General features: G+C 67.0%; 1 protein-coding gene across 3 annotated transcripts; it reads left to right on the top strand.

Annotated features, from left to right (window-relative positions):
• Positions 1–50: 50 nt before the first annotated feature.
• On the top strand, positions 51–26,985 carry INF2 (inverted formin 2). 3 transcript variants are annotated; one of them, XM_060095548.1, is made up of 23 exons: positions 51–190; positions 11,371–11,770; positions 13,048–13,163; positions 13,230–13,389; positions 13,800–13,833; positions 14,794–14,935; positions 15,612–15,753; positions 15,965–16,576; positions 17,015–17,160; positions 17,238–17,299; positions 17,953–18,055; positions 18,193–18,278; positions 18,817–18,917; positions 19,492–19,562; positions 19,651–19,758; positions 20,073–20,143; positions 21,144–21,264; positions 21,679–21,843; positions 21,924–22,029; positions 22,209–22,349; positions 22,973–23,617; positions 24,042–24,098; positions 26,873–26,961. In XM_060095548.1, exons 2-22 carry the CDS (start codon positions 11,380–11,382, stop codon positions 24,095–24,097), a joined length of 3,579 nt encoding a protein of 1,192 aa, XP_059951531.1. In that variant the 5' UTR covers positions 51–190; positions 11,371–11,379; the 3' UTR covers position 24,098; positions 26,873–26,961. The 3 variants fall into 3 exon arrangements, with proteins under 3 accessions (XP_059951531.1, XP_059951532.1, XP_059951534.1); XM_060095549.1 differs by lacking the exon at positions 24,042–24,098 and having other exon boundaries at positions 26,873–26,985; XM_060095551.1 differs by lacking the exons at positions 24,042–24,098; positions 26,873–26,961 and having other exon boundaries at positions 22,213–22,349; positions 22,973–23,353.
• Positions 26,986–27,884: the final 899 nt, after the last annotated feature.

Here is a 27,884-nt window from a genome sequence, read left to right as displayed (position 1 = left end):
CGCCGCCCGCTCCCCACGTGGCCGCCGGCGGGCGGGGCTGGGCGGTGCCTCTTCTTCCTCCCGCACGCCCTGCGGAGCCGGAGCCCGAGCTGTGCGGAGCCCCGCTGTGGGCAGGCAGTCCGCAGCTCCTGACCCGACGCGGACCGAGCGCTGGCCTAATATACCCGCCCTCCGCCGCCGTCCCCTCCCGGTAAGTCCGCTACCTCTGGGCCGCGGGGAAACTGAGTCCGGGCCATGGGGGCGCTTGGGGCCGGGGAGTGGGGTTGGGGGAGCGGCGTGTGCGCCCGGGGTGGCGCCCAGCAGCCCCGCGCGCAGGGCGGCGGGATCCCGGCTCCCGGCCGGGGACCCTGAGGGGCCTCGGCCCCGCCGGCTCGCGCCCCACCCCGGACTGCCGGCTCCGGCGCGGAGACGCCGCCCGAGCGAGCGCTGCCCTCGAGTGGTGGGCCGAGGGTCGGCCGGGCCTCCGCCCTGCCCGGTGCGGGCAGAATTTACCCGCCTCGCGGCTACTACATCCTGACTATGAATCAGCCGCAGTTGGGGAAATAAACTTCAACTTCGCGTGGCACCACAAGGCATGCGGCGGCCTGCGGCCCCGCCTGGGCTGCTGGGTCTGTAGCCGCCTGGATGCAGGTGGGCGCACACGGGGCCCTGGCACCTCCATAGGCAGGCCTTGGGGGAGCGAGCCCCCGTCACTGCTCCGGGTTCCTCCAAAATGGGGCTGGTAGTCTGGCCCTGTGCTGCTCCGGTCCCACTCCTGGGCCCCTTTCCTGGGGAGGAACCCGGGAGTGACCATAGCCTCAGGAGGGAATCCGTGCTTCCACAAACCCTGGCTGCTCCTGGGGAGACACGAAGGGAGACTTGTCTGCCTGGCTTCCTGAGCCTCTGTGACCCAGGGCCCCAGGCTGCATGGTGGCCGGCCTCAGTTGTGACCGCAGCTTTAGTGCCCCACCCCAGCTGGACACACACACCAGGAGTCAGAGCAGCTAAGGTGGCCATGACCCTGCCCCAGCTGGGAATCAGGAACAAGGCCAGAGGTCAGGCACACCCATGGAGGAGCTGGAGTCAGGAAGTCCCCTCCCCACCAGCCCCGCCCCCTTCTCCCTCCAGCAGTGGGAACCGGCCAGGACTCCGGCCTTCTCTGGGCCTCAGCCTCCCCACCTGCACCCTGAAGGGTGGGGACACTTGCTCAGGCGTGAACCTCCTCTGTCGCCCAGCAGTGAAGGAGTTGGGGACCCAGAACAAGGCCCCAGACCCCGTCATGGTGTTTCCCAGGGTGGCGGGCTTTGGGTAGTGCATGTTGCAGCCCTCTTGTAGCAGCTGTGGATGGGAGTTTGGTTCCAGGTCTGGAGTCTGAGACTTCACACTGTCCCCACCCCTCTCCAGGCCGGCATCAACTTTCTGCTCAAAGAGCCAGGGTGGTGCGGTAGGCCCGTCCCGACCACTGCCCAGGCCCCTCCTCCCGTCTCTTTCGCAAGAGTTCCCGGCCCCCAGCTCGGGGCTGACAGGTCATCGGGGCGGGTGGGCAGGCGGAGGGGGCACTGCCGGGGGGGCGTGAACCCAGGTGACCAGGTGGGGCTGCCCCTCCTGTCACCCATCCAGGCTGCAAGTCCGTTGAGGCTCCGCTCCTTGGCGGCAAAGAGTTAACCGTCAGGTGGGGGCCCCCGCTTTGTGGAGGTGCTGACAGGCTGTCGGAGCTAATTTCACACACCTCACATTCGGGACCTGGAAGCTGTACCCTGAATAGATTCCGTTTGCCTTTCATCAAAGTGCAGTTGTTTTCCAGGTTGGAAAAGTTAGTGGTTTGTGGGACTGCAGGAGGGATGGATGGTAACTGGATGATGATGGGGCGCCGCCCTGGGTGCAGGTGTGACCAGCTGGCCTGGCCTGGACCCTGGCGGGGGGCTTTGCCTGAGGTGAGCTCGAGCCCCTGGCTTTTGAGGGCACCCAGAGGAGGAACCCGGAGGCGAAGTCCCCCCACGGTCTGAGGGTCTGTGGGCTGAATCAGTGAAGGAGAGGAGGACCGAGTGAACTAGCCTGCCGCGTTCCCACCGTGATCTCTGAGCCTCACGCTGTCCCTGGGTAAGGGTGGGCCTTGGGATTCTTGTTTGTTTCACGGGGAAGAGGAGGCTGAGACACGGGGTGGTTCGGTGACAGAACCAGCCCTCCTGGCGAGAGATGTCTGTGAAGCCCCTACTGTGTGCGTCAGCGCTCATGCTCCCCTCCCAGCTGTGGTGGCCAGAGCGTGGCCTCCACCACGCTGGGCATGCGGGAGGTGCTGCCCCGGGGGCTGGGGGAGAACTGGCCGGCCCCCGGGGAGCACTTGGAGGTCAAGGCTCTCCCCCCGCCCCTCATCACCGCCGCAGTTCCCACGGGAAGAGCAAGCACGTGGGTGCAGCAGCCTCTGGGTTCCAGGCCCGATGCCCTAGGATTTAGGAGAGCTTTGTCCTGGCCAAGCAGTGCCCCCCGCCCCTGGCCCCCAATGCGGGGGGGGGGTGCCGGCCCACCCTCAGGGCACCCACCTGTGAGTGCAGAGCAGCCAACGCAGACAGACAGCCGCCCTGGAGCCCGGGAGCCGCCGGCCCATCAGGGCGGTGGACCCTCCTGGCCGTGGCTGGGGGCGGGAGGTGCGGAAGCAGTCGCAGGTGGGTGACGGACGGAAAGGCCCCGCTCCCTGCGCTGTCTGACACAGAAGGGCCAGGGCCGAGGCCGCCTTCTCCTTCCGCCTGCCCGTCCTGCCCCATCGCTGCAGCTTTCCCAGCTGCACCTGCTGCGTGCCCTGGGCAGCGGCCCCTGCTCACAGGCTGCCGGAGCACCCTCCGCCTCCCCCCATCCTGTGAGCTGGGCCCAGTGGGAAGGGAGGGGCAGGAAGGAGGAGGGAGGACCACCAGCTCCCGTGAGGTTGTGCCTGGGCCCACCCGCTCGGGAAGGTGGAGGCCTCCCTGGGACGGGGTGCAAGGCCAGCGCGGCTGGAGGCCCGGCTGGCCGGGGCCATTAGCGAAGCCCTCCGTGGGTGGGAGGCACACGCCTGGAGAGGTGGCGGCTGTTTCTGCTTCCTGTTTTGCAGGTGGTGCCGCCGAGGCCTAGCATCAAAGGGGAGCGCAGTGGGTCGGGGGCGGGGGGCGGGGGGCGGGGGGCGAGGGGCGGGGCCGGGCCGCCCACTCTGGCCACATCACAGCCCTGGGCCACGGTTTCCCTGCGTTACCTCTGAGACCCCGCTCGGCTGTGTGAGCAGAGGCTGGCCCCAGCCCCCTGCCGTGCCAGACAGTGCTGGTTCCCCCACTCCACACGCGTACACACAGTCCCAGCAGACCGAGCTGGTGGGGCAGGGGCTTCTCCATCCCTGAGCTTGACCTTGGTCCTCGCCAAGTGCTGGTGGGTGTGGGCGTGGGTGCCAGCATGGGCCCTGCCCAGCTGGGTGAGAGGGTCTTAGTCTCCCTGTCCGGCCTGGTCCCGGTCCTCTGGGGCCCTGGGATGTGGCCTCGGTGTGCAGCCTGCCTCTCCCACCATCCATGTCCCCGAGCCCGTGTCCCCATTTCTGCTCCAAGTATGTACAGCTCGCCACTGCCGCCTGCGCACCGCAGCCGGGAAACAGACATCTGCTCTTCACCCAGCCCCAGGGTGGGGAGGGGTGCTGCCCGTCCCGCTTCCCGACCTGGCTCCGCCGCCCCACCTGCACAGGTGTGAGTGGCCTGAGAACGCCAGCCCCGCGTGCCCAGGTCGGATGCCGCCCACTTTGGGGACATCATGGCCCCTGCCTGGTGTTTCCAGGCTGTCAACCCAGGGGCTGGGCCAGACCGTGCAGTGGAGGCAGTGCAGTCGGGGCTGCCTGTGGAAGGCGGCAGAGCGATGGGATGGGCGGCCGGGACAGAGGCCCAGGGGCAGGACCTAGGAGGTCACCTGAGCGGAGGTGGGGAGCCACCTGGGAGGGGCCTCACTGGCCAGGCAGGCCCCGGCGCCTGTGCAGATGGTACTGGCCCAGCCAACCCACGGTCCCTGGACAACATGCTGGCCATTTTGCAGATGAGAAAACCAAGTCCAGGATGGGCCTGGCTCCTCGGTGTCTGGCAAGGAACAGCACACAGCATCTTGTGCCCATGCTCAGGATCCCATTTGCCCGGTAGGGCCAGGCTCCTGGCACTGGCTCTCTGGGGTGGGTGGCCCAGGGATGCTGAGCGGGGACTGGAGAAGAGGCACGCTCCATTCCAGCTCAGTGTCGGCCACGGCAGCCTGGCCGAGGCGACGTCACGCACAGTGGACTGGTAGGCAGTGGGGCGCAGCACTTCCTGGCAGTTACTGGCCCGCTCTGCAGGTGGCATCCGTGGGTCTGTCGGCAGACTGGGGTGGGGAGGTGGCACCAACATGCTCACCCCTGTGTGAGGACGGAATCCAGGGCTCGGCGGTCCTGTGTGTTGCCCAAGGGACGCGGCCGGTCAGCAGCAGAGCCTGGTCTCAGTTAGAACTTGAGCTGTTCCCTGCCCCCAGGCCCTGGCTGCAGCCCTTGGCAGTGCCAGGCTGTGCAGGCTGGGCCCCTCCCCGCCACAATCTGCTGCTTTGTTCTCCCTACTCTGGGCAGGCAGCCTGGAATGGGGACGCAGGACAGGCGGGGGTGGGTGGGGGCCCCCTGGGGCAGGCAGTGGGTGGCCTTCATGTCCTCCCCCGAGACCCTGAGGCCTAGACAAGCACAGGGCAATCAGGGCTTGAAGCTGGCCTTCTCCTTCCCTTCCCTGGACACCAAGGGTCCTCCTCCCTCCTGGGAGAGGCCTTTCCTGAGGGCAGCAGGAGGCCGGGGGGGGGGACACGGGGCTTCCTGGAGGAGGCTGCTCTGAGCTAGGTCTGGTCTTGGGGGAGAGGACCCATGCAGAGGGGACGCTGGTGGCGAGCCTGAAGTCTGCGTGCGGCCCAGCGGAGCCCTATGGGTGGAAGCTGTGGCCAGACGCCACCTTGCCCCCCGCGGGGCCACCAAGCTCCTCGCCCTCGCTCACTCCCCAGCCGCAGGTCTGCAGCCATCACTTCCCTCAAGTGTTTGTTGTCAGCTGACTCAGCTCCAGAAGGCGGCAGTGGCCTCTGTCACCGTTGGCCCCTGAGCCGGTCCCCTCCCTCCCGGCCTGGGATCCCCCAGAACCTGGGCCAGAGCCCTGAGCCTGGCAGAGGTGGCCAGGCCCTCTGGGAGCCCCCCATTGGCTCTGCTCGTGTGCAGCTGGGGAGGCCGAGGCCCAGAGACCAGGTGACAGCGGGAGGCGAGGACAGACCCGGTTCCTGTGAGCCTGCAGGGCAGGTGGAAGCGAAAGCCTGGCTTCCTGATGTGGGTACCTCCACCCTTCTGTCCTCTCCCTGCATCCAAGCTGGCTCATCCCCAGGGAACAGGGCTCCCACATTGCCCCCAGCCCCTTCCCAGAAGCCCAGACTCCCACAGTGCCCAGCTCAGGGCCGCACTGCGGGGACCCTCCTCCCAGTGAGCCCAGGGTAGGGCGGCACCCCCCGCCTCCAGCTGGCGTTTCCCGTTCACCCGAGTCAGTTCCCTGCCCCAGGGCCTCCCTGTGCGGCTCCTAGCAGCTTCTGCTCCTAAGGAGGAGGCTGTGCGCGGGCCACGTCGGTCAGGACTCCAGCCTGCTCCAGATCCCTGGGCACAGTGGGCCGCCCGGGCCCCCGGCCCTCCTCCGCTAGCTAACTGTACAGAAGACGCAGCTCGCAGCTCCATCCCTTCACCCCGGCGACCTGAGCTGGGGGTGGACCTGCTCGACGCCCAGCTCCCTCTGTGAGATGCTGCTGGTCTCCTGCTGTAACTTTGCTTGCTCTGTGCCTTTATAATTATGGAAATGACCATATTCACCGTGGCTGCATCATCTCTTAGCGTTTGGCACGTGTCTTGTGTGACACGTCACATTTCACATGGTTGGAATCCCACACAGTGCGCCTGGCATCCTGGTTGTCATCTCTGGGTTTTAATTCGGTGCTGCTGCGAATGTCTTGGCGCCCACCCACCCCCCAGCGGGCCCCTCTGTCCCGCTGCTGGACGCAGTGAGGGCTCCGGAGGCAGGGGCCTCACACCCCATCCTGGAGACGGCATGTGCGGCGGGCGGGAGGGCTCCTTGGACGGGAGACGGGCCAGGGAACCGTGAGGACCCTGCGCACTCCACACCCGGGGACAGGCAGGCGATGGGTGGATGCTCGGTTCCTTCCCCGAGGCCCACTGTGCACAGGACCCCCTACCTGGGGTGAGCCCACAGGGGGTGACCCACACAGTTGAGGCACCCTGAGGGCTCGGGGCCCGGTGCAGATGACACAGGAGCCAAGATCCTGGAAAGGAGGGGCAGCGGGGTCACAGCAGGGCAGGCTCAGCTCCCCCTGCTACCCGGCAGGGCCCGGGCTGCCCCTGAGCTCCAGGAGCTGCCAGGAATGTAATCCAACAGTTGCCAGGCAGTGGAAAAATTTGGGTTCTTGTAGGAGCTAAAAATACAGTGTGGCAGCCCCTGCCTCCAGTTCCGGAACCCCCCTCCTGCTGTTTCACGCCCACCCTGGGGGAAGACGAGCTAACTCTTTGCACCCGCACCCGCCCTCGCTGGCTCCGGGCCCAGAAGCACCCCAGCCCCTTTGCTGATGCTGGCAGGGCTGCCCCAAAGCTGTCTCCCCAGCCTCAGGCAGCCAGTCCCCTCCCCGGCACCTTCCTTAGCCCTGGCCCCCGCTCCAGCCCCAGAGCCCCTCCGCCAGCCCTTGTAGGGATTGGGGAACAGAAGGCCTCACCCACCTCCACAAGGTGCCAAGTGCTTAGCCCCGAGTCTGGGCTTCCCCAGCCTACCACGCTGCTCAGAGTCCGATGGATCCGTGCAGGGCTTCCCAGCAGCCGTGCCCAGCACACAGCTCGGTGCCCAGTGCCTGCCTGGACCGGCTCGCCCTCTCTGGCTCAGTTTCTCCACCTGCAGGGGCTGGTCTGGTAGGTCTGGGAGGCCAGCTTTGACCCTGCCCCCGCCATACGCGCGCACTCAGTTTGATGACTGCCCAGCAGGGGTGGTGGCTTCCCGAGAGTGCACAGCTGCCCAAGCGTGAGGGTGCCCAGGTGGCGGTGCCAGCGTCAGCATGTCAGGCCGGCCAGGTGCGGGGGGAGAGCCAGATGGGTGTCTGAGGAAGTGGCATCTGTGTGGGCTGGGCGAGCGCCCATGAGCAGGACACCCAGATCGGTGGGCTGACCCTAGGAGAGCTCTGAGGGAGACCCTACCTTCTGGAGTCCCCGTCCGAAGGGGAAGGCACGACCCCGCCCATGTGGAAACTCCGCGTTAATGGAAGAAAAAGGTGAACGTTAGAGAGCCACGGGCAGCATCCTACTAATGTCAGAGCCTCAGGGTCTCTCTGCGGAGGGTCACCGCCCCTGTAGTTCTGGTGCAGGAGTGGGGCGGACTGCTTGGAGGACAAATGGGGGTGCTTCAGTTGCCAAGGGACGGGGGCTGGCCTGAGCCACTTGAACTTGGACCCCTGGGAGCCCCAGGTGGTCGTGTTCTTCTTAAGCCTGCCGTGCTGGCTGCAAAAAAAGGTCTGCCATTCCAAATTCCTGTGCAGGCCCTGCCCTGCCCTGGGCAGGCTGGCCACCCACCTCATCTGCACCACCACACCACCCCCAGCGCCCCCCCCTCCCCCGCAGAACTGGGAACATTCCTGAGCTTGGGCCCCGCCCCCGCCCCGCCCTGACGAGACTATGCTGGGTTGGTCCCCCCGGGCCGCCGGGTCTCGGTGCCTGGACTGGCTGTGCCGTGGGCCAGGGCTGAGCAGGCCCCAGGGCAGAGAGGCAGGCACCATGTACAGGATGACGGGAGCTGGGAGAGCTCTGCGCGCTCGCTCCGCCCACCGGGTGCAGCGTCTGCATGGAAACCCACTGCAGCCCTCGGAGACACTTCACAGATGGAGAACAGAGGGGCAGAGTAACTCCCCTGGGCGCACAGCCGGTGAGCCCAGGAAGGAGGCACCAGCCTTCCACCACGCTCCCTCCCACACGGCGTTCCGGGTGTTGTCAGGAAGGGCCGTCCCTACAGCCTGTGCTCCTGGGAGCAGTAAAGGTTGATTTCCTCCGGTGCTTCCTTTGGGAGTGCTCAGCCACCACCCGGATGGGAACAAGCAAAGGCTGTTTATTCCAAGCTGCTGCAGCCAGGGAGTTGTCTGCTGGCTGGTTCCTACAGACATAGAACGTTACATACAGACATACCCGTCTATATGCATATTATATAATATATGTTACTATGTTAAAATATTTTCTGTGTACAGAAAGCTTCTTTACAGGAAAAAGGGGGCCTTGGTCGTGATGGGGGCTGTGGGACTGGGAAGCTGGACGGCCCATAAGACGCGGGGCGTCCACGTGATGGCTGGGGGCATGTCTGGTTTTCCCCAGTTGGAAGCGACGACAAAAACAATGGAAGCCATGGGTTACTGATAAGGTCCCGGCTGTGGGGGGATGTCACAGGGCGGTTGTAGGGGTTCCTGGGCTGTCGCTAGAGATGGAGGTCTGCCTTCCTGCAGGTCTGGCGCAGAGGGAGCAGGCTGCTTCCTGGGCTGCTTCCTGTGATGGTGGCTGGGTGGCCCGGTCCGGTGGCTGCAGCCGTGGCTCAGAGTTCCATGCTTATATATGGTCTGGTCGTGGTCCATTTATGTATTCAGTCTTTATCCTGAAAACCAGTTGGAACATTTCTAGGAAGATGTCCTTGGCCCAGGGCCTGATGGCCCTGGATGATGGGCCACCTGGTGGGCATCACTGAGGGAGAAAAGCCACCCCACGGAAGCCTCTGGGGCCCTAGCTGAGCTTGCTCTCCCAGCTGGATGCCCTGTGCTCACAGGGCCGTGGCCAGCCGAGCCCTGCACACCGTCGCTGCCCCACACGGCTCCTGGGGCAGAGCTCGGTGCCAGGGCACATGGCATAGGTTCCTTCGTGGACAGGTGGCGGGCAGGGCTGGTCCCCCGCCGTGCTTCCCCTCCCGCAGACCCAGGGCTCCCGTGGGGGGGTCTTTCAGGACAGCGAGCCGGTGGGCCCAGGAAGTGGGTGTGGACTGGGAGGATGGCGGCTCTGGTGACACGGCTGCCTCTGCATCCAGGGGCCCCGGGGGCTCTTGGCTGGCGAGGACACTTGGAGGCCAGACGCTGGCCTGGGAGGGTTCGCGCTCTGTCCACTCAGCCTGTGCCAAGCAGCCAGGGACTCGGGCCAGTGGGGGCGGGGCGGGAGGGGAGGGTCGGTCCCGGGTCCTCCTTAAGCAGCAGCACCCTCGGCGGGTGGCGGTGTGCGCCGAGGTCCGTCTGCCGTGCCCTCCGTGGTGCTGGTGGGAGTGGCCCCCTCCCCTCCACTGCGAGGCTGCCTGGGAGGGACCAGGGCCACGGCTGGTACCGGGCAGTTCAGGGGTCAGCAGTGATGAGAAGCCAGGAGAGCGTGAGGGCCAGCCGGTGGCGGGGCCCAGAGTCGATGGGCCGAGGCAGCCGGAAGGTCCTGCGAATCTGGGTGAGTGCCTGGGGGTGTGAGGCGGCCGGGCCTGGGAGGGTGCAGTCACGGGGAGGGCTCCAGGTTCTCCAGCCGGCCTGGCCCAGCACAGGACCCAGGCCGTGGGGGCCCCTGGGGGAGGGCTGAGGAGCACCCCGCAGGCCCTTCGCCTCCCACCCCTCAGGATGCTGCCAGCAGCCCGACGCTGGTGCAGGTGAGGGAACGGGCTCGGCCAGGGTCTGCTGGGAGGCTCAGAGCTGGGGGCACTTGTGGGTCAGCCCTCTCTCCCCCCAGCCAGGCTGCTTCCTGGAGGGACCCCATGGGTCCCGCAGGGCAGGTGGGCAGGTGGAGGATGAAGGGTGGGGGGAGGATGCTGGACTCCTGGTGCACACAGAGGAGGGGCTGCTGGAACTCCAGGAGGCCTCTGGCTGTTCTCTGTGCTCCGGGCAGGCGGGGGCGAGGGGGGTGGTTCCGGAAGCTCGAGGGAGGATGCCCGAGACCCTCACCCGGGCGGAGGGGGAGCAGGACCTCCGCGAGTGACAGCCGCGAGCCCCGCCGGGGACAGGCACCTGGGCCCTCGGCCCCATCCGGCCTGTCTCCTGTGACCTCAGGTGGCCCCGCGGGCCTCCCCTCTAAGTTACCAGGGCCAGCAGCCCTGAGGGTGACGCTGCGCTGGACATCCAGCATCCCGAGGGCCTCAGGCCGCCCTCCGGGCTCCAGCCTCAGCTCTGCCGTTTGCGTCTCGGGGGCCACGGGCACGTGATCTGGTTTCCCAGGGTGCCGCCTCCGTGTCCCCTCCTGTGAAGTGGGGGCCACTGTGCCCGCCTGCCGGGTGGTGGGAGGCCAAGGGTCGGTGTGGGCAGTGCTGGCAGCAGGCCCCGGGCATGAGGCACAGTGGTGTGGCCGTGCCCTGCCCCTGAGGCCTCCCTCCACGCTGTCCTTCTCACACGCTAAATATAAGATCCAAGCCATACATGGTCGCAGAAGAGCCTGGACTGCCCCTGACCTCTGGGGGCCAGTCCCAGGGTCTGTGGTTGGGGACAGCGTCACAGCCCAGGGCCCCAGGGAGAGGGCTCGGTGGGTGTGGTGATGACACAGAGGCACAGCCCGCCTGTCCCGCTGTTCTGTTTTGGGAAGGGCACGTCTGGGGGTCATTCTGGGCTGGGTCACCCGTCGGCCTCCGGGGGATGTTCTCTGGGCGGCGATCGTACCTCCTGCAGCTCCATCCGGGTCAGTCTCCCAGAGCCACAGGCCTGGGGACACTGGTCCTCCACTGCACCCAGATCGACAGAGTGAGACCCACAGAAACGGGGGCCTGGCAGGGCTGCTCCCCACAGGGCCCTGGTCTTGCCCAGAATTGGGTGGGCAGTGGACGTGCCCCTTGAGTCAGCCCCCCTCCCCAGGCACATGCCCGATGCTGTGGGCCGGCCAGAAATGACCAGGGTCTGGAACTGTCCCCACCCACCCTATTGTCCCCATCTGATTCTGTCCATTGGGCAGGGGAAGCACCCTGAGGCCAGATGAGGGAGCCCCGGAGACACCATGTTGGCTGCCTCGTCCCGCTGGGCCAGTGGCACTCCTGCTAGTGTAGCCTCCTGGGGTCCTGGCGCCTTCAGTGAGGACAGCGAGCTGCCTGCTTGGTTGCCGGGATGATCGAGACCGGGGTGGGTGTAAGCAGAGCCTGGCACAAGGGAAGCCCGTGGGCAGTGGCAGCCCTGGTGGGACGAGGGTTTGCCAGTAGGGTGTCCCCTGGGCAGGCCTGGGCATCAGCAAGAGACGCAGTGAGTCCCCAGTTGGCAGGTGGAGGCTCGGAGCAGGGGACGTTGCCTCCACTGACCAGCCAGGGGCCAAGCTGGGCCGTGGCTCCCCTCTGGACCCGGGGCCGGGCTCCGGGCTGACACCCCTCTCCTCTGGCCCCACAGTTCAGCAAGATGTCGGTGAAGGAGGGCGCGCAGCGCAAGTGGGCAGCGCTGAAGGAGAAGCTGGGGCCTCAGGACTCGGACCCCACGGAGGCCAACCTGGAGAGCGCTGAGCCCGAGCTGTGCATCCGGCTCCTGCAGATGCCCTCCGTGGTCAACTACTCAGGGCTGCGCAAGCGGCTGGAGAGCAGCGACGGTGGCTGGATGGTGCAGTTCCTGGAGCAGAGTGGCCTGGACCTCCTGCTCGAGGCCCTGGCGCGCCTGTCGGGCCGCGGCGTGGCCCGCATCGCCGACGCCCTGCTGCAGCTCACCTGCATCAGTTGCGTGCGCGCCGTCATGAACTCCCAGGAGGGCATCCAGTACATCCTCAGCAACCAGGCCTACGTGCGCCAGCTCTCCCAGGGTGAGGCTCCGGGCTGGGAAAGGCGGTGGGGGTGCTGGGGCACAGGAAGAGAGAGCTTGGCCCGGCAGCCAGGGAGGACCTCCTGGAGGAGGAACCAGTTTCCCATCTTCCCTAAGTCTGAAGCCTCCAGGTCACCTTGGAGCCGTGATCCTCTACCAGCTGCACCTAGTTGCCCACTCTGTTCTGTGACTTTGCCCTGCTTTTCCACCTAGCCCTGTGCTAGTTTGGGCCCTGCCCCCTCCCCAGTCTCTGGCCTCCGGGCCCCCGTCCACACCGTGGCAGCTGGAGTCACCTGGGTCAGAAACACACGTCCACCTGAGGGGCCCGCTTCCACTTCGCCTGGCTCCAAGCTCCTCGGCCTCAGCCAGGCCTCAGCCCTTCAGGTGTGCGGCCCCTGCCAATGGCATCGTTCTCCACCTCCACCCCCCTCCCCGCCCCCATCCCTGCTCTGGCCACCTGGGGCTTCTCCTTCCCCAGCTGCCGGCCCCCAGTCTCCATCCTCCGCTCAGGCTGCTGTGCCCTCCTGTGCCTGCCAAGTCCTGCTCGCCCTTCAAGTTCTGGCTCACTGTCACCTCTTTTAGGAAGTCTCCCTGGACTGCAGCCAGACTTAGTCCTCAACCCTTGGGAGAGACCGCGAGTGGCCCTTGGTGGACAGTGGTCACTGCGTGCTCTTTGCCTACCAGGCTGTGCTGCTCCCACGATGCTTGGGGCTCCGGGACGGGCAGGGCCTGTGTGGGCGAGCAAACCAGCGACCACCCGGCAGGCCCGGCTGTTGCCGTCTCTGGAGTCCTTTCTGCCTTAGTCTCAGCAGGGCCGGCCAAGAGACACCCCCAAAACTTTCCCAGCTCCGGGAATGCAGTGGGAGGCAGGGGTACATGGGGACAAGCAGGCATCGCAGGCTGTGTCTGCCGTAAACACGGTTGGTCTAAGTTTGGAGAAAACACGGGCTCAGCCCTGGGAGGGCTGCCCATGTTGGCCTTGGGCCTGGAGCCCGCAGGGGCCCCCTTAGACCGGAGGGTCAGCGGGAGTCGACCCCGGGTGACTGGGGCCGTGCCTGCCTCCACACCCCTCCCCGTGGTCCCGGGGACGGTCAGCGCGTCTGGAGAGGCCAGCGCCTGATGTGGGCGGTGGGCCGATACAGAGTGCCCCTGGCCTCTGCCAGCCGGGTACTTGGCAGCTAAAGTGTGGGAGCCCAGGATGGGCGGTGGGCACAGATGGGGGAGAAGCCCGGGCTGGGGGTCGGTGGGCCCCTCTGAGAGGCCCCCTGCCCTTGGCAGCTCTGGACACATCCAACGTGATGGTCAAGAAGCAGGTGCTGGAGCTGCTAGCGGCCCTGTGCGTCTACTCGCCCGAGGGCCACGCCCTGACCCTGGACGCCCTGGACCATTACAAGGTGAGCGGTGGGTGGCTGGCGCCTGGGTGGGGCCCGGGGGCACACTGACCGCTGCCCACCCTGCAGACGGAGTGCAGCCAGCAGTACCGCTTCAGCGTCATCATGAACGAGCTCGCGGGCAGCGACAATGTGCCCTACGCGGCCACCCTGCTCAGTGTGGTCAATGCCATCATCCTGGGCCCCGAGGACGTCCGTGCCCGCGCCCAGCTGCGCAGCGAGTTCATCGGTAGCCCCGCCCGGACCTCCGCCACGGGGCCCCAGAGGCTCTGCGTGGGCCCGGGAAACCTGCCGCCTCCCCCTGCTCCCGTCGGTGGACCGAGGGCCTCAGGACCCCGGGACGTTAGCCCTGGAGGGCTCTGTGCAAGGCTGCCGGGCAGTGGAGGGAGGCGGGTCCTCTGACGTCCAGTTCCAGCCCTGTTGGCTGTGCCAGTGACCGTTTACTGGGGACCACTGTGCGTCCAGTGTGGTCTCCCCCGAGAGCCCCATATCCCCACTGTCCCGAGGGAGCGGGCCAGGTGCTTTGGCCAGTAGGAGTGAGCCCAGGGAAAGGGTGGAGATGAAGGTGTCAAAGGTGCGGGTGACCCGGGGGTTGGCAGCCCAAGCAGCAGTCTCTGAGGCTCACCTGTCCGTTCGCAGGGCTGCAGCTGCTGGACGTTCTGACGCGGCTACGGTGAGTCCCCACTCTGCTCCCCAGAGCCAGGCCCCCCTTCCCCCTGGGGCCCAAGCAGCACCTCCAGATGGGCAGGGAGGGGGCTTCCTGGAGTAGCCCCAGCAGGCCCACCCCTCCTGGGGCCAGGTCCCAGGGAGAACCCAGCTGGCCATCCCTAGCGCTGCTGGACAGGCCATTAAGCAGAATTTCCCGCCCAGGGGCTCGGGAGCTGCCCCTGGAAACTAAGTTACCAGGTATGGTACAGGACGCCCAGTTAAATTGGATCGTAGGTAGACAACAGATCGCTCTGGTAGTATAAGTATGTCCCACATGTCGCACGGATGTACTTGTGCTAAATATCGTTCAGTGTTTACCTAAAATTCAGATTTAAATAGACATTTAGAAACCCGTGTAGCTGAGAACCCCATCCCAGGCCTTATTAGGACCACTCTCCAGGGTGGGGCCTCCACCCCCAGGGAAGTGGGCAGGCGGCGACCCCAGGAGTAGGAGCCCCAGCTGGTGCGACTGGTGCTGCGCCGGCCTCCGGCAGAGGTCTGCTGGGCGCTGAGGTGGCGGCTCGTTGCCCAGGCTGAGGACAGGCCTGTGCTGGGCTTGGTGAACGCACAGCCCCCCGCTCAGGCCAGAGCCCCGTGCCTGCTCGCAGAGGCCGGGGGGACCCCTCAGGGGCAGCCTTGGTGCCGCCCTCCAGCACCCAGAGGAGGGCCTGCCCTCCCTACCGTGCCCCCCGCAGCACGGCCCCTCCGTCTGTCCCTGCGAGTGTGAGAACTCGCGCTTCCTGTCCCGAGGGGCGCGGAGCTGACCGGAGAGGCCGGCCCAACAGACCACGCTGCCCCCGGCTACGGCGGCCACCTGCAGGCCACAGGCCCTGCTCAGGGCTGTCTGTGCGCCTGTCCGGTGGGGGTGAGGCTGGGGGAGCAGCCCGCTGAGCCTGCCTGCCCCCCTCCCACCCTCCCGCCTCAGAGACCTGGAGGACGAGGACCTGCTGATCCAGCTGGAGGCCTTCAGGGAGGCCAAGGCTGAGGACGAGGAGGAGCTGCTGCGGGTCTTCGGGGGCATCGACGTCAGCAGCCACCAGGAGGTCTTCGCCTCCCTCTTCCACAAGGTGGGCCGGGGCGGGCAGCCCCTCCCGGGACTGTCTGGAGGGAGGGGCCAGTGGGCTCAGGGCTGGAAGGGGCCTCGTGTCCTGCCCTGGTCATACCCTGCCCTGCTGGGGCCGGGGGGAGCCACATCCGGAGCTGAGAGGGCCGGGGGGGCTGGAGCGAGGCAGAGGCTGGAGCCCGCTGCCTGGGGCTGGGTCTGGGCTGTCCCCGGCCAGAGCCAGGGCCGCAGGACCCAGGAGGACAGGCTGGCTGCACTGTCCTGGGCCCAGCCCACCGGCCACCGTGAGGGGTACCGAGGGGACTTCGGGACCAGCGAGAGTCAGGCGCTGGGTTCTGGTCCAGCTCAGCCGCTCCCTTCACCGAACCCAGCAGCTCTCAGCCAGGGGCCAGCGTCCCCAGGGGCATCCAGAAACATCTGGAGACGTCTGGAGTTGTCACAGCTGAGCAGGGGTGCAACTGGCTTCCAGTGGGTGGAGCCCAGGGATGCTGCTGCACGTCCCACAGTGCACGGACCGCCCCCACACGGTGACCTGACCCCAGGTGTCACCGGCGTTCCCGTCAGGGAACCCTGACTCAGGCGCATCGCCAGGGCCGCTGTGGGGCACAGAGGGGTGACGGGGTGGACGCTCCTGGGGAGGCAAGGGCTGTGACCCCCTACTCCTTGCCCACCCCGCCCAGGTGAGCTGCTCTCCAGTGTCTGCCCACCTGCTGTCTGTGCTGCAGGGCCTCCTGCATCTGGAGCCCACCCTCCGCTCCAGCCAGCTGCTCTGGGAGGCCCTGGAGAGCCTGGTGAACCGGGCCGTGCTCCTGGCCAGTGACAGTGAGTGGGTGGGATGGGGTGGGGGCTGGGGCCCCGTGCCCTTAGCCCCCGTCCGCGTCCCCCTCCCTGACCCCAGCCCGGTGGGCAGACCCTGGGTTCTTAGCCTGTGGGGGGAGGGGGCCAGCCTCGGTCCTTAACCCGCCCCTGCCTGAGAGAGGGGGCCGCACCTTTCCGGATGCCCCCTACCCTGACCTGGCTGTCCCCACCCCAGCCCAGGAGTGCACCCTGGAGGAGATGGTCGAGCGGCTCCTGTCCATCAAGGGGCGGCCCCGCCTGCACTCCCTGGACAAGGCCCACAAGGGCGTCCAGGTCAACCTCAGCCAGAATCGAAGGGGCAACTCCCCCCAAAACACCGGTGCCCCGACAGTGGGTGTCGGGGGCCAGCAGCCAGCGGCAGCCCTCGCTGGCCTGCACGTTGCCAGCGTCCAGGGCGAGAGTGGCAGGATGGCACCGCAGCCCACAACCCCGGAGCAGCTGGAGCCCACCCCGCCCCCAGCTGCACCCCCCCTGCCTGGCGCCGCAACCTGTCCCCCGCCCCCACCCCCCCCACCTCCTCCACCCCCGCCCCTGCCGAGCCTGGGGACCGCGTTCCCCTCACCCCCACCTCCGCCACTGCCTGGCCCTAGTGGGACCATACCCCCCCTGCCTCCACCCCCGCCCCTGCCGGGCACCTCCGGGCCCCCTGCAGCGGACGGCTTGGAGGAGATCACCGTGAGCCACAACCTGGGCTCCGCCTGGGTCCCCAGCCACCGGCGGGTGCACCCCCCAACCCTGCGCATGAAGAAGCTGAATTGGCAGAAGCTGCCGTCCAGCGTGGCCCGAGGTGAGTCCAAGCCCCCAGGTGGCTTCCCTCTGAGGGCAGGGGCTTGGCTGCCATGGGGGGCCAGCCAGGGCAGGAATAGGTCAGGGGTCACCTCTAAGGCCCCTCTCCTCCCACAGCTGCAGGCCAGTGTGTGTCTCTGATGCCGCCCATGGGCTGAGGGTGCTGATGGCTCAGAGAAGGTCAAGGCCAAGGCTGGCTAGAGGCCAGGTCACCAGCCAGCCTGGATGCAGGCCGCCCCGTGCAGCCACACCCACATAACATGGCATGACAGCAGCTGGAGGGCTTCCTTTGCCAGGCAGTTATTAAGTGCCTGCTGTATGCTTGCCCTGGGCTGGGCCCCAGGCAGGGCACCCCTGCCAGCCCTCCAAGGCCCGGGCCACCTGCACCCCAGACTCCCGGAGTAGGTGTGAGCCTGACTGGCAGCCCCCTTGCCCGCAGAGTGCAGCTCTATGTGGGCGTCACTGAGCAGCCCGGACGCTGAGGTGGTGGAGCCTGACTTCTCCAGCATCGAGCGGCTCTTCTCCTTCCCCGTGGCCAAGCCCAAGGAACAAGCAGTGGCCCCAGCCAGGAAGGAGCCCAAGGAGGTAGGGACGGGGCCAGGGGCTTAGTCAGGGCTCCGTGGCTGCCCTCCAGGTACTGATGGGTCACGGATGTTTTCCAGATCACTTTTCTGGACTCCAAGAAGAGTCTGAACCTCAACATCTTCCTGAAGCAGTTTAAATGGTGAGCTGCGAGGATCGGAGAACAGCTGGTGTCGCAGAGCCGGCCCCTCCCGCCAAGCCCCGGTCACACTCCCAGGCCCCGCCTGACCCGCTCCACATCTTGGGCTCAGCAGTGCCCTCTGCAGGCCACCCTGGGAAGTTCACATCCCATCCCTGGGGCTAGAGATGGCGGGGTAACAGCCACAGAGGACCCCAGCTGGGGGCTCTGGAGACCACCAGGCCAGACTCCCTGGGGAAAATGAGACCCAGAGAGTGGTGGGGACCCCTTAAGCCACAGACAGGCAGTGGCCAAGCCAGGCTGAGGATGTGGCCCAGCCTCCCAGCCCTTGAGTCCTTCCCTGCAGCAGGTGTCATGCCCGGGAGCTCACTGGGTACCGTCCTGAGCAGCCCCCTGGAAGGAGGAGGAAGAGGGTGCTCTGGCAGATGGGGAGTGTTCTATTCAGCCACCAGCCTCATTACTGTGTGGCCCCGGGCAGGTGGCTTGCCTTCTCTGTGCCCCGCAACCCTGGCCCCTGCGACCTCCTAGGTGTGGGAGGCAACCCGGGTATGACCAGCAGAGGTGTCGTGGGCCGAGGGCCGTCCCAGGCTGGCAGGGTCCCGAGGACGCCAAGTGGGGTGCTTCGTGCGACCACCCCTGTCCTCTCACCCCTCCAGCTCCAACGAGGAGGTCACCGCTATGATCCGGGCTGGGGACACCACCAAGTTTGACGTGGAGGTCCTCAAGCAGCTCCGCAAGCTCCTTCCCGAGAAGCACGAGGTGAGTGGGCCCAAGAGGTGTGCGTCGGGGGGGCCCAAGGGGCCTGCAGCTCCACCCAGGGCTGTGCCTGGTGAGCGGGCACCTCAGCGAGCCGCCGCAGGCCTCCTGGGTGAGCACGCGTGGGCCTCCTGTTGCAGATTGAACACCTGCGCTCCTTCACAGAGGATCGGGCCAGGCTGGCCAGCGCCGACCAGTTCTACCTACTCCTGCTGGATATCCCCTGGTGAGCTTGGCAGCCCCGGACCCAAGGGCCTGCCCATGGGGCGGGAGCTGGGCCCAGACCCAGAGGAGAGAGCAGGGCTGTGTAGACCCGTCCCCAGGGTTCCACGAAGAGCGGTACAGATATCACTGGTGCTGCACCCAGCCGTGGGGCCCTTCGAGGGGACGCTGTGGGCCGGGGCCTTCCTCCAGGCTGGCGACGGCATTGGGGGTGGGCAGTGGGCAGGGCTGTGTGGCCTCCAGCAGGCAGGCCCGGGCCCCCCTGTGTGACCCCCGGGAAGGCCTCTGTTCTAGGAGGGAGGGGTGCCCCATGGGGGAGCGCCGGCCCTCGTCTTCGGCAGCCAGGGGCTCGTCCGGAGCGCCCTTCCCAGGCCCACGCCAGGCCTGCTGCATCCCACCTGGGGCCCGGCCGGGGAAGGTGCATGCTGAACGGGGCCAGGCCGTGGGATCACGCCCACCAGCTCTGTGCCGAGAGGACCCTGCGGGCCCAGGGCAAGTGGGTGGAGGCCCCCGGGCCCTGAGCTCCCGCTCTGCCACTCCAGCTACCAGCTCCGGGTCGAGTGCATGCTGCTGTGTGAGGAGACGGCTGTTGTGCTGGACATGGTGCGGCCCAAGGCCCAGCTGCTGCTTGCCGCCTGCGAGGGTGAGTGCGGCACCCGGCTGGGGGCGGGCAGGCCGTGGAGGGCGTCCCTCGGACCGCGGAGGCGCCTGGGCGTGCTAACCTTCCCCTCCCTGTAGACCACCGCCCCGTCCTGAAGCCTGAGCCGTGCACGCACTCACGCGTGCCCACGCCGACACACGTACACGCACACACACGCACACCGCTTTCCCTGAGCGAGGAGTCCCCAGCCACCGGGCAGGGACACGGACGGGCCTGACCACCGAGGCGTGGCTCGGTTCCGCTGGGGTCGCACGCCGGGTGGGGGTATCCCCTGTCGCCTTGGCCACAGACGGAGAGCCAAGGTGGCTGCAGGTTCCAGAAGGTTTGCCCTCAGTGTCCTCGCCCTCAGAACGGGCAGTGGTCACCTGCCCCTGGGGGCGTGAGGTTCAGTGAGCGCCTATGTCGCTCCTGCTTCCGGAGCCTCCAGGCTCTCTTTCGGTCAGGGTTCCGCTGCCCTGCCCGCTCCGTCGTGCCCTGGAGCCTAGCAGGGAGGCGGGGGGTGGGGTAGAGTGCGGGAAGCGGGTGCGGGAGGCAGTGAAGGGACACCGTCCTGCAGGCCTGCTCGCCAGCCACCGGCTGCCCGTCTTCTGCCTGCTGATCCTGAAAATCGGGAACTTCCTCAACTACGTGAGTGGGCAGCACGCAGCCCGCCCTTGCTCCCTGATCCCCGCCGGGCCCCTGGCCGGGCCGAGAGGCTCACTTCCCACCCTCGCAGGGCAGCCACACCGGGGACGCTGACGGCTTCAAGATGAGCACGCTGCTGAAGCTCACAGAGACCAAGGCCCAGCAGAGCCGCGTCACACTGCTGCACCACGTGCTGGAGGTGCCCGCGGGCCTGGGGGGCCTTCAGGGTGGCGCCCACGCCCCACTCTGCTCGCAGCCTCTCTGGGCTCCCATCCGAGCCCCTGGTCTCCCCTTCACACCACTGCACCCCCCGCAGTCCTCACCCACTCCAACTGGCCTCCGTCCCTCCCCAGACCCCAAGGAGAGCAAAACCAGCAGAATCCGGCCAGGCCCGAGGGAAGGCCTTGGAGGCCCAGGGTGCCGAGGGCTTTCCGAGGGCCGTGAACCACAGCTACTGAGAGTGGGGGGTTGCAGGTGGCCTCAGCGGGTCTCACTGGACACGTCGTGTTGCAGGAGGTGGAGGAGAGCCATCCGGACCTCCTGCAGCTGCCCCAGGACCTGGAGCCGCCCTCCCGAGCGGCAGGGTAGGTACCTCCTGCCCTGCCCCCCCACCGCCCGCTCCCCGGCCAGTGGGGCGGCTGGGCTAGGCTGGGTCGCACGTTGCGGCACCACCCCGGGCCCCCAGGATCTGCTGTCTGATAGACACTCACTCTCACCCTGGGCAAGACCTCGCATCCACCGTGGCCTGTGGCCGTGTGACCTAGAGGAAGAAGCTGAGGCCTGGGGTGTTGGGGAACGGCCTGGCTACGCTCACGCCAGGGGCTGGTCTAACGCACCCTCTTCACGAGGTTAACCTTCAAGACGAGGCCGTGCCACCCCCTTGTACAAGGAGGGAAGCTGAGGCCTGGGGAAGCAGGGCCGGGTCCATGGGGTCACATAGCCCAGGTGCAGCTCTGGGAAGGCAGCCCGGGCCATCCACCTCCAGGGTCCACACTCGCAGCACAGGCCCTGCCTGGCACCACGCCACCGTGGAAGGTCCTCTGGTCGTGGCGCTGCTGAGCCTTGTGGAGGGTCAGGCGAGGAGAACAGGCTGGTCCGCGGGGGTCACTGTCCTGACAGCGCAGCACTTGCTAGGGTGGGCCCTTCATCCCAGCACCACTCAGCCCATCTGAAAGCTCTGGCGTGTTTCTGGCAGCCAGTGGGTGTGCAGTCCGGGGGTCCCCGCTGTCCCTAAGTGTGTGCACTCTGGGGTCCCCCCGTCCCTGAGGCTGTGCAGTCCGGGGGTCCCCACTGTCCCTAAGGGTGTGCAGCCTGGGGTCCCCACTGTCCCTTAGGGTGTGCACTCTGGGGTCCCCCCTGTCCCTGAGGGTGTGCAGTCCAGGGGTCCCACTGACCCTGAGGCTGTGCAGTCCGGGGGTCCCCGCTGTCCCTAAGGGTGTGCAGCCTGGGGTCCCCACTGTCCCTTAGGGTGTGCAGTCGGGTCCCCGCTGTCCCTGAGGCTGTGCAGTCCAGGGGTCTCCCGTTGTCCCAGCAAGCCTGGACACCAGCTGTCACCTGACCTTACCAGCCCTCTGGCACCTTCAGGATAAACCTTGAGATCATCCACTCGGAGTGCAGTACTAACCTGAAGAAGCTTCTGGAGATGGAACAGAAGGTGTCTTCCTCCATCCCAGAGGTGCAGGAGCAGTACTCCCAGCGCCTCCAGGCAAGTGCTGGGCGGGTGGGGCCCTGGGCAGGGAGCGGCTGCCCAGTGGTCTCTGGGGAGGTGGGCCCCTCCAGTGTTGGGGAGTCTGTCAGACCTGGGGTCCGTAAGGTAGGCTGGCGAGTTGGGAGGGGGGCAAGTGAGCGTGGGGAGGAGAGAACCAGAGTGAGAGACACCCCACCTCCCCGGGAGGGCAGCCCCCTGTTCTGATCCCTGATCCTGAGGCTGCAGTGCTCAGACCCTCGGTCCTGCTCAGAGACCACAGTACCTGCAGGGCCTGTGCCGGTGGCCATCCTCCTGCGGCCATGGGCCCCACCACGCCCTCCCTGGGGCTCCAGCCTGGGCATCTCCTTATGACAGCAGGTGGTGCCCTGCGTGTGCCCCCTCAGGGCCATGACCCTGCCCCTGTGCCCCCAGGCCGGCATCACGGCCTCCCAGGAGGTGGAGGAGGTGTTCCAGGCCATCAAGCAGAAGCAGCTGGAGCTGGCCGCCTACCTGTGTGAGGATGCCCAGCAGCTGTCCCTGGAGGAAACGCTCAGCACCATGAAGGCCTTCCGGGACCTCTTCATCCGCGCCCTGAAGGTGGGCCCCCGCCGTTGCCGGTAGGGCGGGCGGAACGGGGTGATGGGGGGCCGGGCTCACCGGCCGCGTCTGTCCTGCAGGAGAACAAGGACCGGAAGGAGCGGGCGGCCAGGGCTGAGAGGAGGAAGCAGCAGCTGGCGGAGGAGGACGAGGCCCGGAGGCTGCGGGGCGAGGGCGGGAAGCCTGGTGAGGCTGTGCCCGGGGCAGTGGGGACGGGCCACGGGGGAGTGGGGGTGGGGGCACCGTGTCTGGGCCGTGGCCACTCCTCCTTCCTTGGAAGCTTTGCAGCACTACCTCCCCTCCTCTGGGGCGATTCCCCGGGTGGGCTCCAGGGACCCTCTGAGCTGCGTCTCTGGGCTTCTCAGTCAGGCAGGGAGGCGGGAAGCAGGAGGAGGTGTGTGTCATCGATGCCTTGCTGGCTGACATCAGGAAGGGCTTCCAGCTGCGCAAGACGGCCCGTGGCCGAGGGGACACGGCCGCAGACCCCCCGAGGAACAAGGCACCTGGTGAGACCCTCCCCCACCTTGCCGTCACTATTTGCTTCCCGCCACCCCCACGCTATGCCATCCTTGCAGCCCAGCACCTCCCTTCCTCCAAGAAGCCCTCCTTGATTTCACAGGAGAGCCCGCTCCTCTCCCCTGCTGCCCTGAGATAAGGGCCAGCCCACCCCCACTATGCTTCCGCATGTCTCTGCTGCAAGAGGGCTCCCCGGCTGGTGTGACGGCCGCCTGTCCAGCCCCCAGGCCGGCAGAAGAGTCGGGCCAGTGGGCCCGCTGACAGATGCCCTGGAGCTCAGAGGGGCTCTGTGGTGGTGGAGGAGGCAGGCATGAGGCCCTGGGGTGGGACTCTCCACTCCTGAGGGGGCTGCCTTGGACTCCTTGGGGACTCTGGGGGCAGGGGTGACATGTGCCATCACCTCGGGGCCCAGCGTCCCCTGCTCTCCCCCACTGTGGACAGACCGTGGACATCAAGGCCCAGGCCTGCCCTGTGGGAACCCACACTCGGCCACCAGGAAAAGCTTCCCGGGGAGGGGGCTTTGCAGGGTGGCTGGTATTCGACTTGGGCAGGCCCTGGGGATCGGGATCCCTGACGGGCCCCTGCCCCCCACTGATGTGTACTCCATCCACAGTGGCCACCAGGGACCCCGGGGGAGGCACCAGCCTCCCCACATCTGAGCCTGGTCTCGACGCCGCAGCGGCCAAGGAGCCCCGCGGCTGGGGTCTCGCGGATGCCACCCCCAACAGCCCCCAGCCCACTGGAGACTCATCAGATATGGGTGGTCCTGGGTCCCTGGAGAGGCGTTCTTCCTGGTACATGGATGCCAGTGATTTCCTGGCCACCGAGGAGCCCCTGGCCCCCCAGCCCTCTGCAGGTGCCTGGCCATTGGTGCTGGGAGACACTCAGGCCCTGAAGCCCCTCAACTTCTCCAGTGACAAGCCCTCCAAAGCAACGGGTTTGAGCCAAGACACCGAGGAACCCACGGCCCCTCCGGGCTCCTGCCAGGCCGAGGCTGACACCACAAGCGAGGGCATGGAGGACGCAGCTGCCCACGGCCGCGGTGCTGGCCTCCCTGGTGGAGGCCGTGGTGGGGACGGAGACGAAGATGAGGAGCACACAGCCCCAGACTCCGCTCTGGACACCTCCCTGGACAGGTCCTTCTCCGAGGATGCCGTGACTGACTCATCAGGGTCCGGCACCCTCCCCAGGGCCCAGGGCCGGACGTCAAAGGGCACAGGCAAGCGAAGGAAGAAGCGCCCCTCCAGGAGCCAGGAAGGTAACTTGGGGCTCCCCCCTCCCTCCTTGTACCCCGAGCAGGGGTTCCGGGCGAGCGAGTCGGCAGGGCTCGGGGCGTTGGCGTGTCGTTGGAGCTCATTCGTCACACGCCAGGGCCCTGGAGCTCTCCTTGCGGCCGGCCGCTGCCACCCCTGCCCCCCGAGCGTGGGCGATTCCCGGGGCATCTCCGTGTCCTGCCAGAGAGGAGGTGGCAGCGCCTCTGCACCGGGAGGGGCAGCCTTGGGGGGCACCTCCAAGCCGCCACACCTCTAACCCACCGACCCCTGCCTTACGTAGGCCACCTCCAGCAGGGTGCGGCGAGGGGCCTGGGGCGCGGCTGTGTTTCAGCTCAGCATCCACGCTCTGAGTTCAGGGTCGCTCGTGAGGGGCGAGCTGTTGAGCGTGTTTCTTTTATTTGGAAGCAGAGGTTGCCCTTGACCCTGACGATAATAAAACAAAAAGACTCTGTGTGATCCAGTAAGGTACGTACCAGCCTGGCTCGCAGCACTAACGGTGGCGGCAGAGGCAGGGCCCGCGCCCGGCCCTCCTGGGCACTAACCCAGCTCCCCCTGCCCTGCAGCCAGCGTCCCCCGGGCCGTGGGGGTGGGGCCCTCCTGGTGCCCGGCTTCCCCTCCCTCTCGGAGGAGGGCTGGAGCCGTGCCTCGCCTAGTTGGGAGAGGTGCGGCCTCAGAGCCTCCCCCGGGCCGACGGGGTGGACAGGGCCAGCCGGGGTGCCCTCGGGGAGCAGGGCTCCAGGGCCCGGAGGGTGGGGATGGCGTGGCCCTTGGCCCGGCCGGGCAGGCTGAGGTCGCCTTGCCGGAGCCTCGTGCTCACTCCCGGCCCCCAGCCTTCGTTTCCCCCGAGTCTGTCCACAGGGCACCCGGCCCTCCTCTGGCCCTGGCTCCAGCCACACACGTCCCCAGGGAGGCTGTGAGGGACAGGGAAGACCCTGGAGGCCGCTGCCAGGGACAGGCAGGCCACTGGCCCCTGTGGGGATGCACAGGCGTCCTCTCCTAGAGGCAGTGGGTGGGTCTGTGGGCACCTCCTGGGACCCCCACGAGGGGGTGGGACAGTCAGGGTCTTTGACGAGGCTCACAGCTGCAACCAGAGTGACGGGCCTGGGTCCCCACGGCGTCCTGGCCTGTGCTGTGGGCCGTGATCTGGTGCAGGGCCCCGGAGCCCCGCCCGGGTGGCAGCTCTGTGGGGGGCGCCCTCTGTTCCTCACGCATCTCCTGCCCGATGTGCCCGGGGCTTGGACAGGGCTTCGAGGTGAGGTCGGGGCGCTGCCCAGTGCAGCTGTGACCCAGGCCATCCTCACTGCCGGGCTCAGCCTTCACCCTGCGCTGCGGGGCTTTGCCCCCCGGGGGTTCTGAGCTGGGCTCTCTGCTTTCACGAGGGCACCTGTCTGTCCCTCGGGGCCAGGATTTGTCCTTGCAGCTCCAGCTGCTGGCCCTAGGTGTGGGGGACATTGGAGTGTGCAGTCCGTGGGTTCGGGGACAGCAACCATGTGTGGCCACTGTCTGGTGAAAGACTGCTGTGCCCAGTGCAGGGTCTGTGCTCCCCGAGTTCCCCGCCGGCCCACCCCCGGCTAGGCCTGGGGCTCCCAGTCTGCAGGCTCATGGGCCCCGTCATCCCAGTATTAGGACGGGAGGAAGAACCCCTACCCTCCTTGTCTCCCCAACTTCTTATTTGGAAAAAAACTTCAACTTGACAGGAAATTTGCGAGGAGGTCCCAATGAACACCACCTGCCCTTTACCCTGAAATTACAAAAATGTGGAAAACATAGAATTGTTGACATCTGCTGCATTGCTCCCCCAACCCCCTGCAGCTTTCTGGACCGATTTGAGAGTTGCTTACAGCCATCAGGATACTTTGTGCTGGGGTTTGTCCCCGGGGCCCCCACGTCAGGGCCATTCTCCTGCACACCCGGACACCGAGCTGTTTTTACCCGCATCCCCGGCCGGGGTGACCCCTGGTCCCAGTCTACCTGTCGTAGTCGTTGCTTTGCTTTTCGGGAAACACAGTCCTGCCCAGGACCACACGTCCAGCCCCTTTTGTCTTGCATAACACCGAAGACACGAAGTCACTTTGGAGGTGTCCTGTTTGTCCCCCACCTGGGTCCAGGTTGCGTTTAGGGCAGGAATCCTACACCCATGACGTGAGTCCTCCCCCAGAGCATCGCGGGAGAGGCTCAGGGGCCCGTTGGTCCCGGTGTCGGTGGCATTGATGCCGACCCAGACGTGTTGTGGTGGTGATTCTGGCAGAGCCCCGCTGCACAAGTGCTGTTTTCACTCTGATTAGCAAGCAGCAGGTGGGGGACGCCCGGAGGGACGGCTCCCAGTCTGCAGCAGCATTTCTGTTCTGTCGTGCCTTCCACAAACGTCTCTTCTGCCATCTTTCAATCGTGCAAGTGTCGAGTGTGGGTGGTCTGTTCCGTTCTCTTCCGCGATGCTCCCGTGGCCACGGGAAGAGTGGGAGGAGTGGCGTCAGGGCGCCTCCGCCGGCTCCTCTGGTCCTTTCCTGGGTGCAGCCCCGCCCCCGCTCCCTCTGCCCACCCCGGCCCGGGCCCGCCTGACTGTCCCTCCGGGGCCTGCAGCGGGGCCGGGGCTGGAGCCACAGTGTGGGTGACTCTGACCCTCTGCTTCTGCCCTGCTCGTCTTCCTGGCCCATCTCTTGAGCTCTGGTCCTCAAGCCCCACGCTGCCGCCTGGCTCCGGGCTGCCATGGGCGCAGGGCATCTGGGGGCAATAGCCGGGCGAGGGCCCCTGGACGAGAGAGCACGGAGGACACTGGGTGGGCACAGGGCCAGCCTGGGGCAGGAGCCATAGGTGTAGGGCCCGGTGCCCTGAGGACGGAGCTGCAGAAAGACACAGCAGGAGATGTCCACATGAGGGGCCAGTGGGGAAGTGACTGGGGCCTCCAGGGAGAGCTGGTGACAGTGGGGACCCGTGAGTATAGACGGAGTGAGACCTGGGGAGACCCTGCCCGCCTGGTGATGAAATGTGCTTTGTGAAACCCAGTCTGGACAGGTGGACGAGCCATCTTGCCAGGGGTCAGCTGGCACCTGCTTCCTGTGTGAGCCTCGCTTCTCCAGAGACAGGGCCTGCCGTCCGAGTGGACCTGGGGACACGCGGTGCAGCCCACTGGGCAGGGTTCACCAGGGGGCAGCAGGAGCCTGGGGACCTGAGGCGGGCCCCCTGCCACTGCCAACAGCAAGGCTGCTCCTGACCGAGTGCTTTCCTCTCCCTCCCCGCAGGCCTCAGGCCCCGGCCCAGAGCCAAGTGAGAGGACCCACAGCAGGACCGCCCGACGTGCTGCCAAGAGGGGCTCCTCCGGGGCCAGGCTGGGACCGGCCCCCGGGAAACCAAAACTGTGCCTTACCCAGCCAGTGCCGCGGTCTCCCGGAGCCCTGGCAGGGGCTTGCGGCTGGGACCCCAACAGGCACTGGGGCCCGGCCCGCCTGGCGCCTTCCTGGCCTGCCTGAATGCCCCCAGCCCCTCGCGGTTTGCTTTCCAAACGCCGATGCCCAGCCCCGACCCCACACCGCATGCACCACGACGCCCGCCCGCAGCCTGCAGGGGGCAGGGTCAGGTGGCTGCGGGCCCGGGCACCACTGAGCTTGTGACCTGGCACCCAGCTGCTTCTGGGGACAGGCCCTCACAGACCCCCTCCCCCTGAAGCTACGGTTAGCCGAGGCGGGGGGGGGGGCGCTGGAGCCCCGGCGCCACAGCTCATCCCGCGAGCCCACTCAGTTGATCTGAAGCAGTCGTGTTTAACTGAAATGGGATTGTTTATGCGCTTCTACAGTTCTGTGGTGGTCCAGTCGGGGATAGGTGGGTGAGAGGACCCCAGGGCCTTTGGGTAGAGGCAGGTTGTCTGACAGTGCATGGGAGGGCCAGCGTCCCTCTCCTCAGAAGGGGAGGGGCCCCATGGAGTTGACACGCATCCTAGCATCTCCAGCCCTGAGGTAGGGAGGGGTCTGCCCTTGTGGCTACAGCCAGGACCTGGTCCCCTCATCGACAACACAACCCGCCCTGCGAGCTGCTGCTCCCACCTCCAGACCCGGCTGGGCTGAGGGGAGGCCGGGATCCAGGCCTAGGGGACCGGACGGATCTAGCCAGAGGGGCTGCCGCCTCTTGTCTCTGACCCCGTCCTGTGGGCCCCCTGCCTGCACTGCACCCTCGCCCACCCCCATCCCCCCCACCCCCCGCTGTGTGCTGCTGAGACTGGAGGAACTTTGGCCAATAAAGAGCAAAGCTTGCCCAGCA

This window comes from Mesoplodon densirostris, chromosome 4 (genome assembly GCF_025265405.1).
Source record: "Mesoplodon densirostris isolate mMesDen1 chromosome 4, mMesDen1 primary haplotype, whole genome shotgun sequence".
In the NCBI taxonomy this organism is placed as follows: Eukaryota; Metazoa; Chordata; class Mammalia; order Artiodactyla; family Ziphiidae; genus Mesoplodon; species Mesoplodon densirostris.
This window is presented reverse-complemented; position numbering and strand designations above follow the sequence as displayed.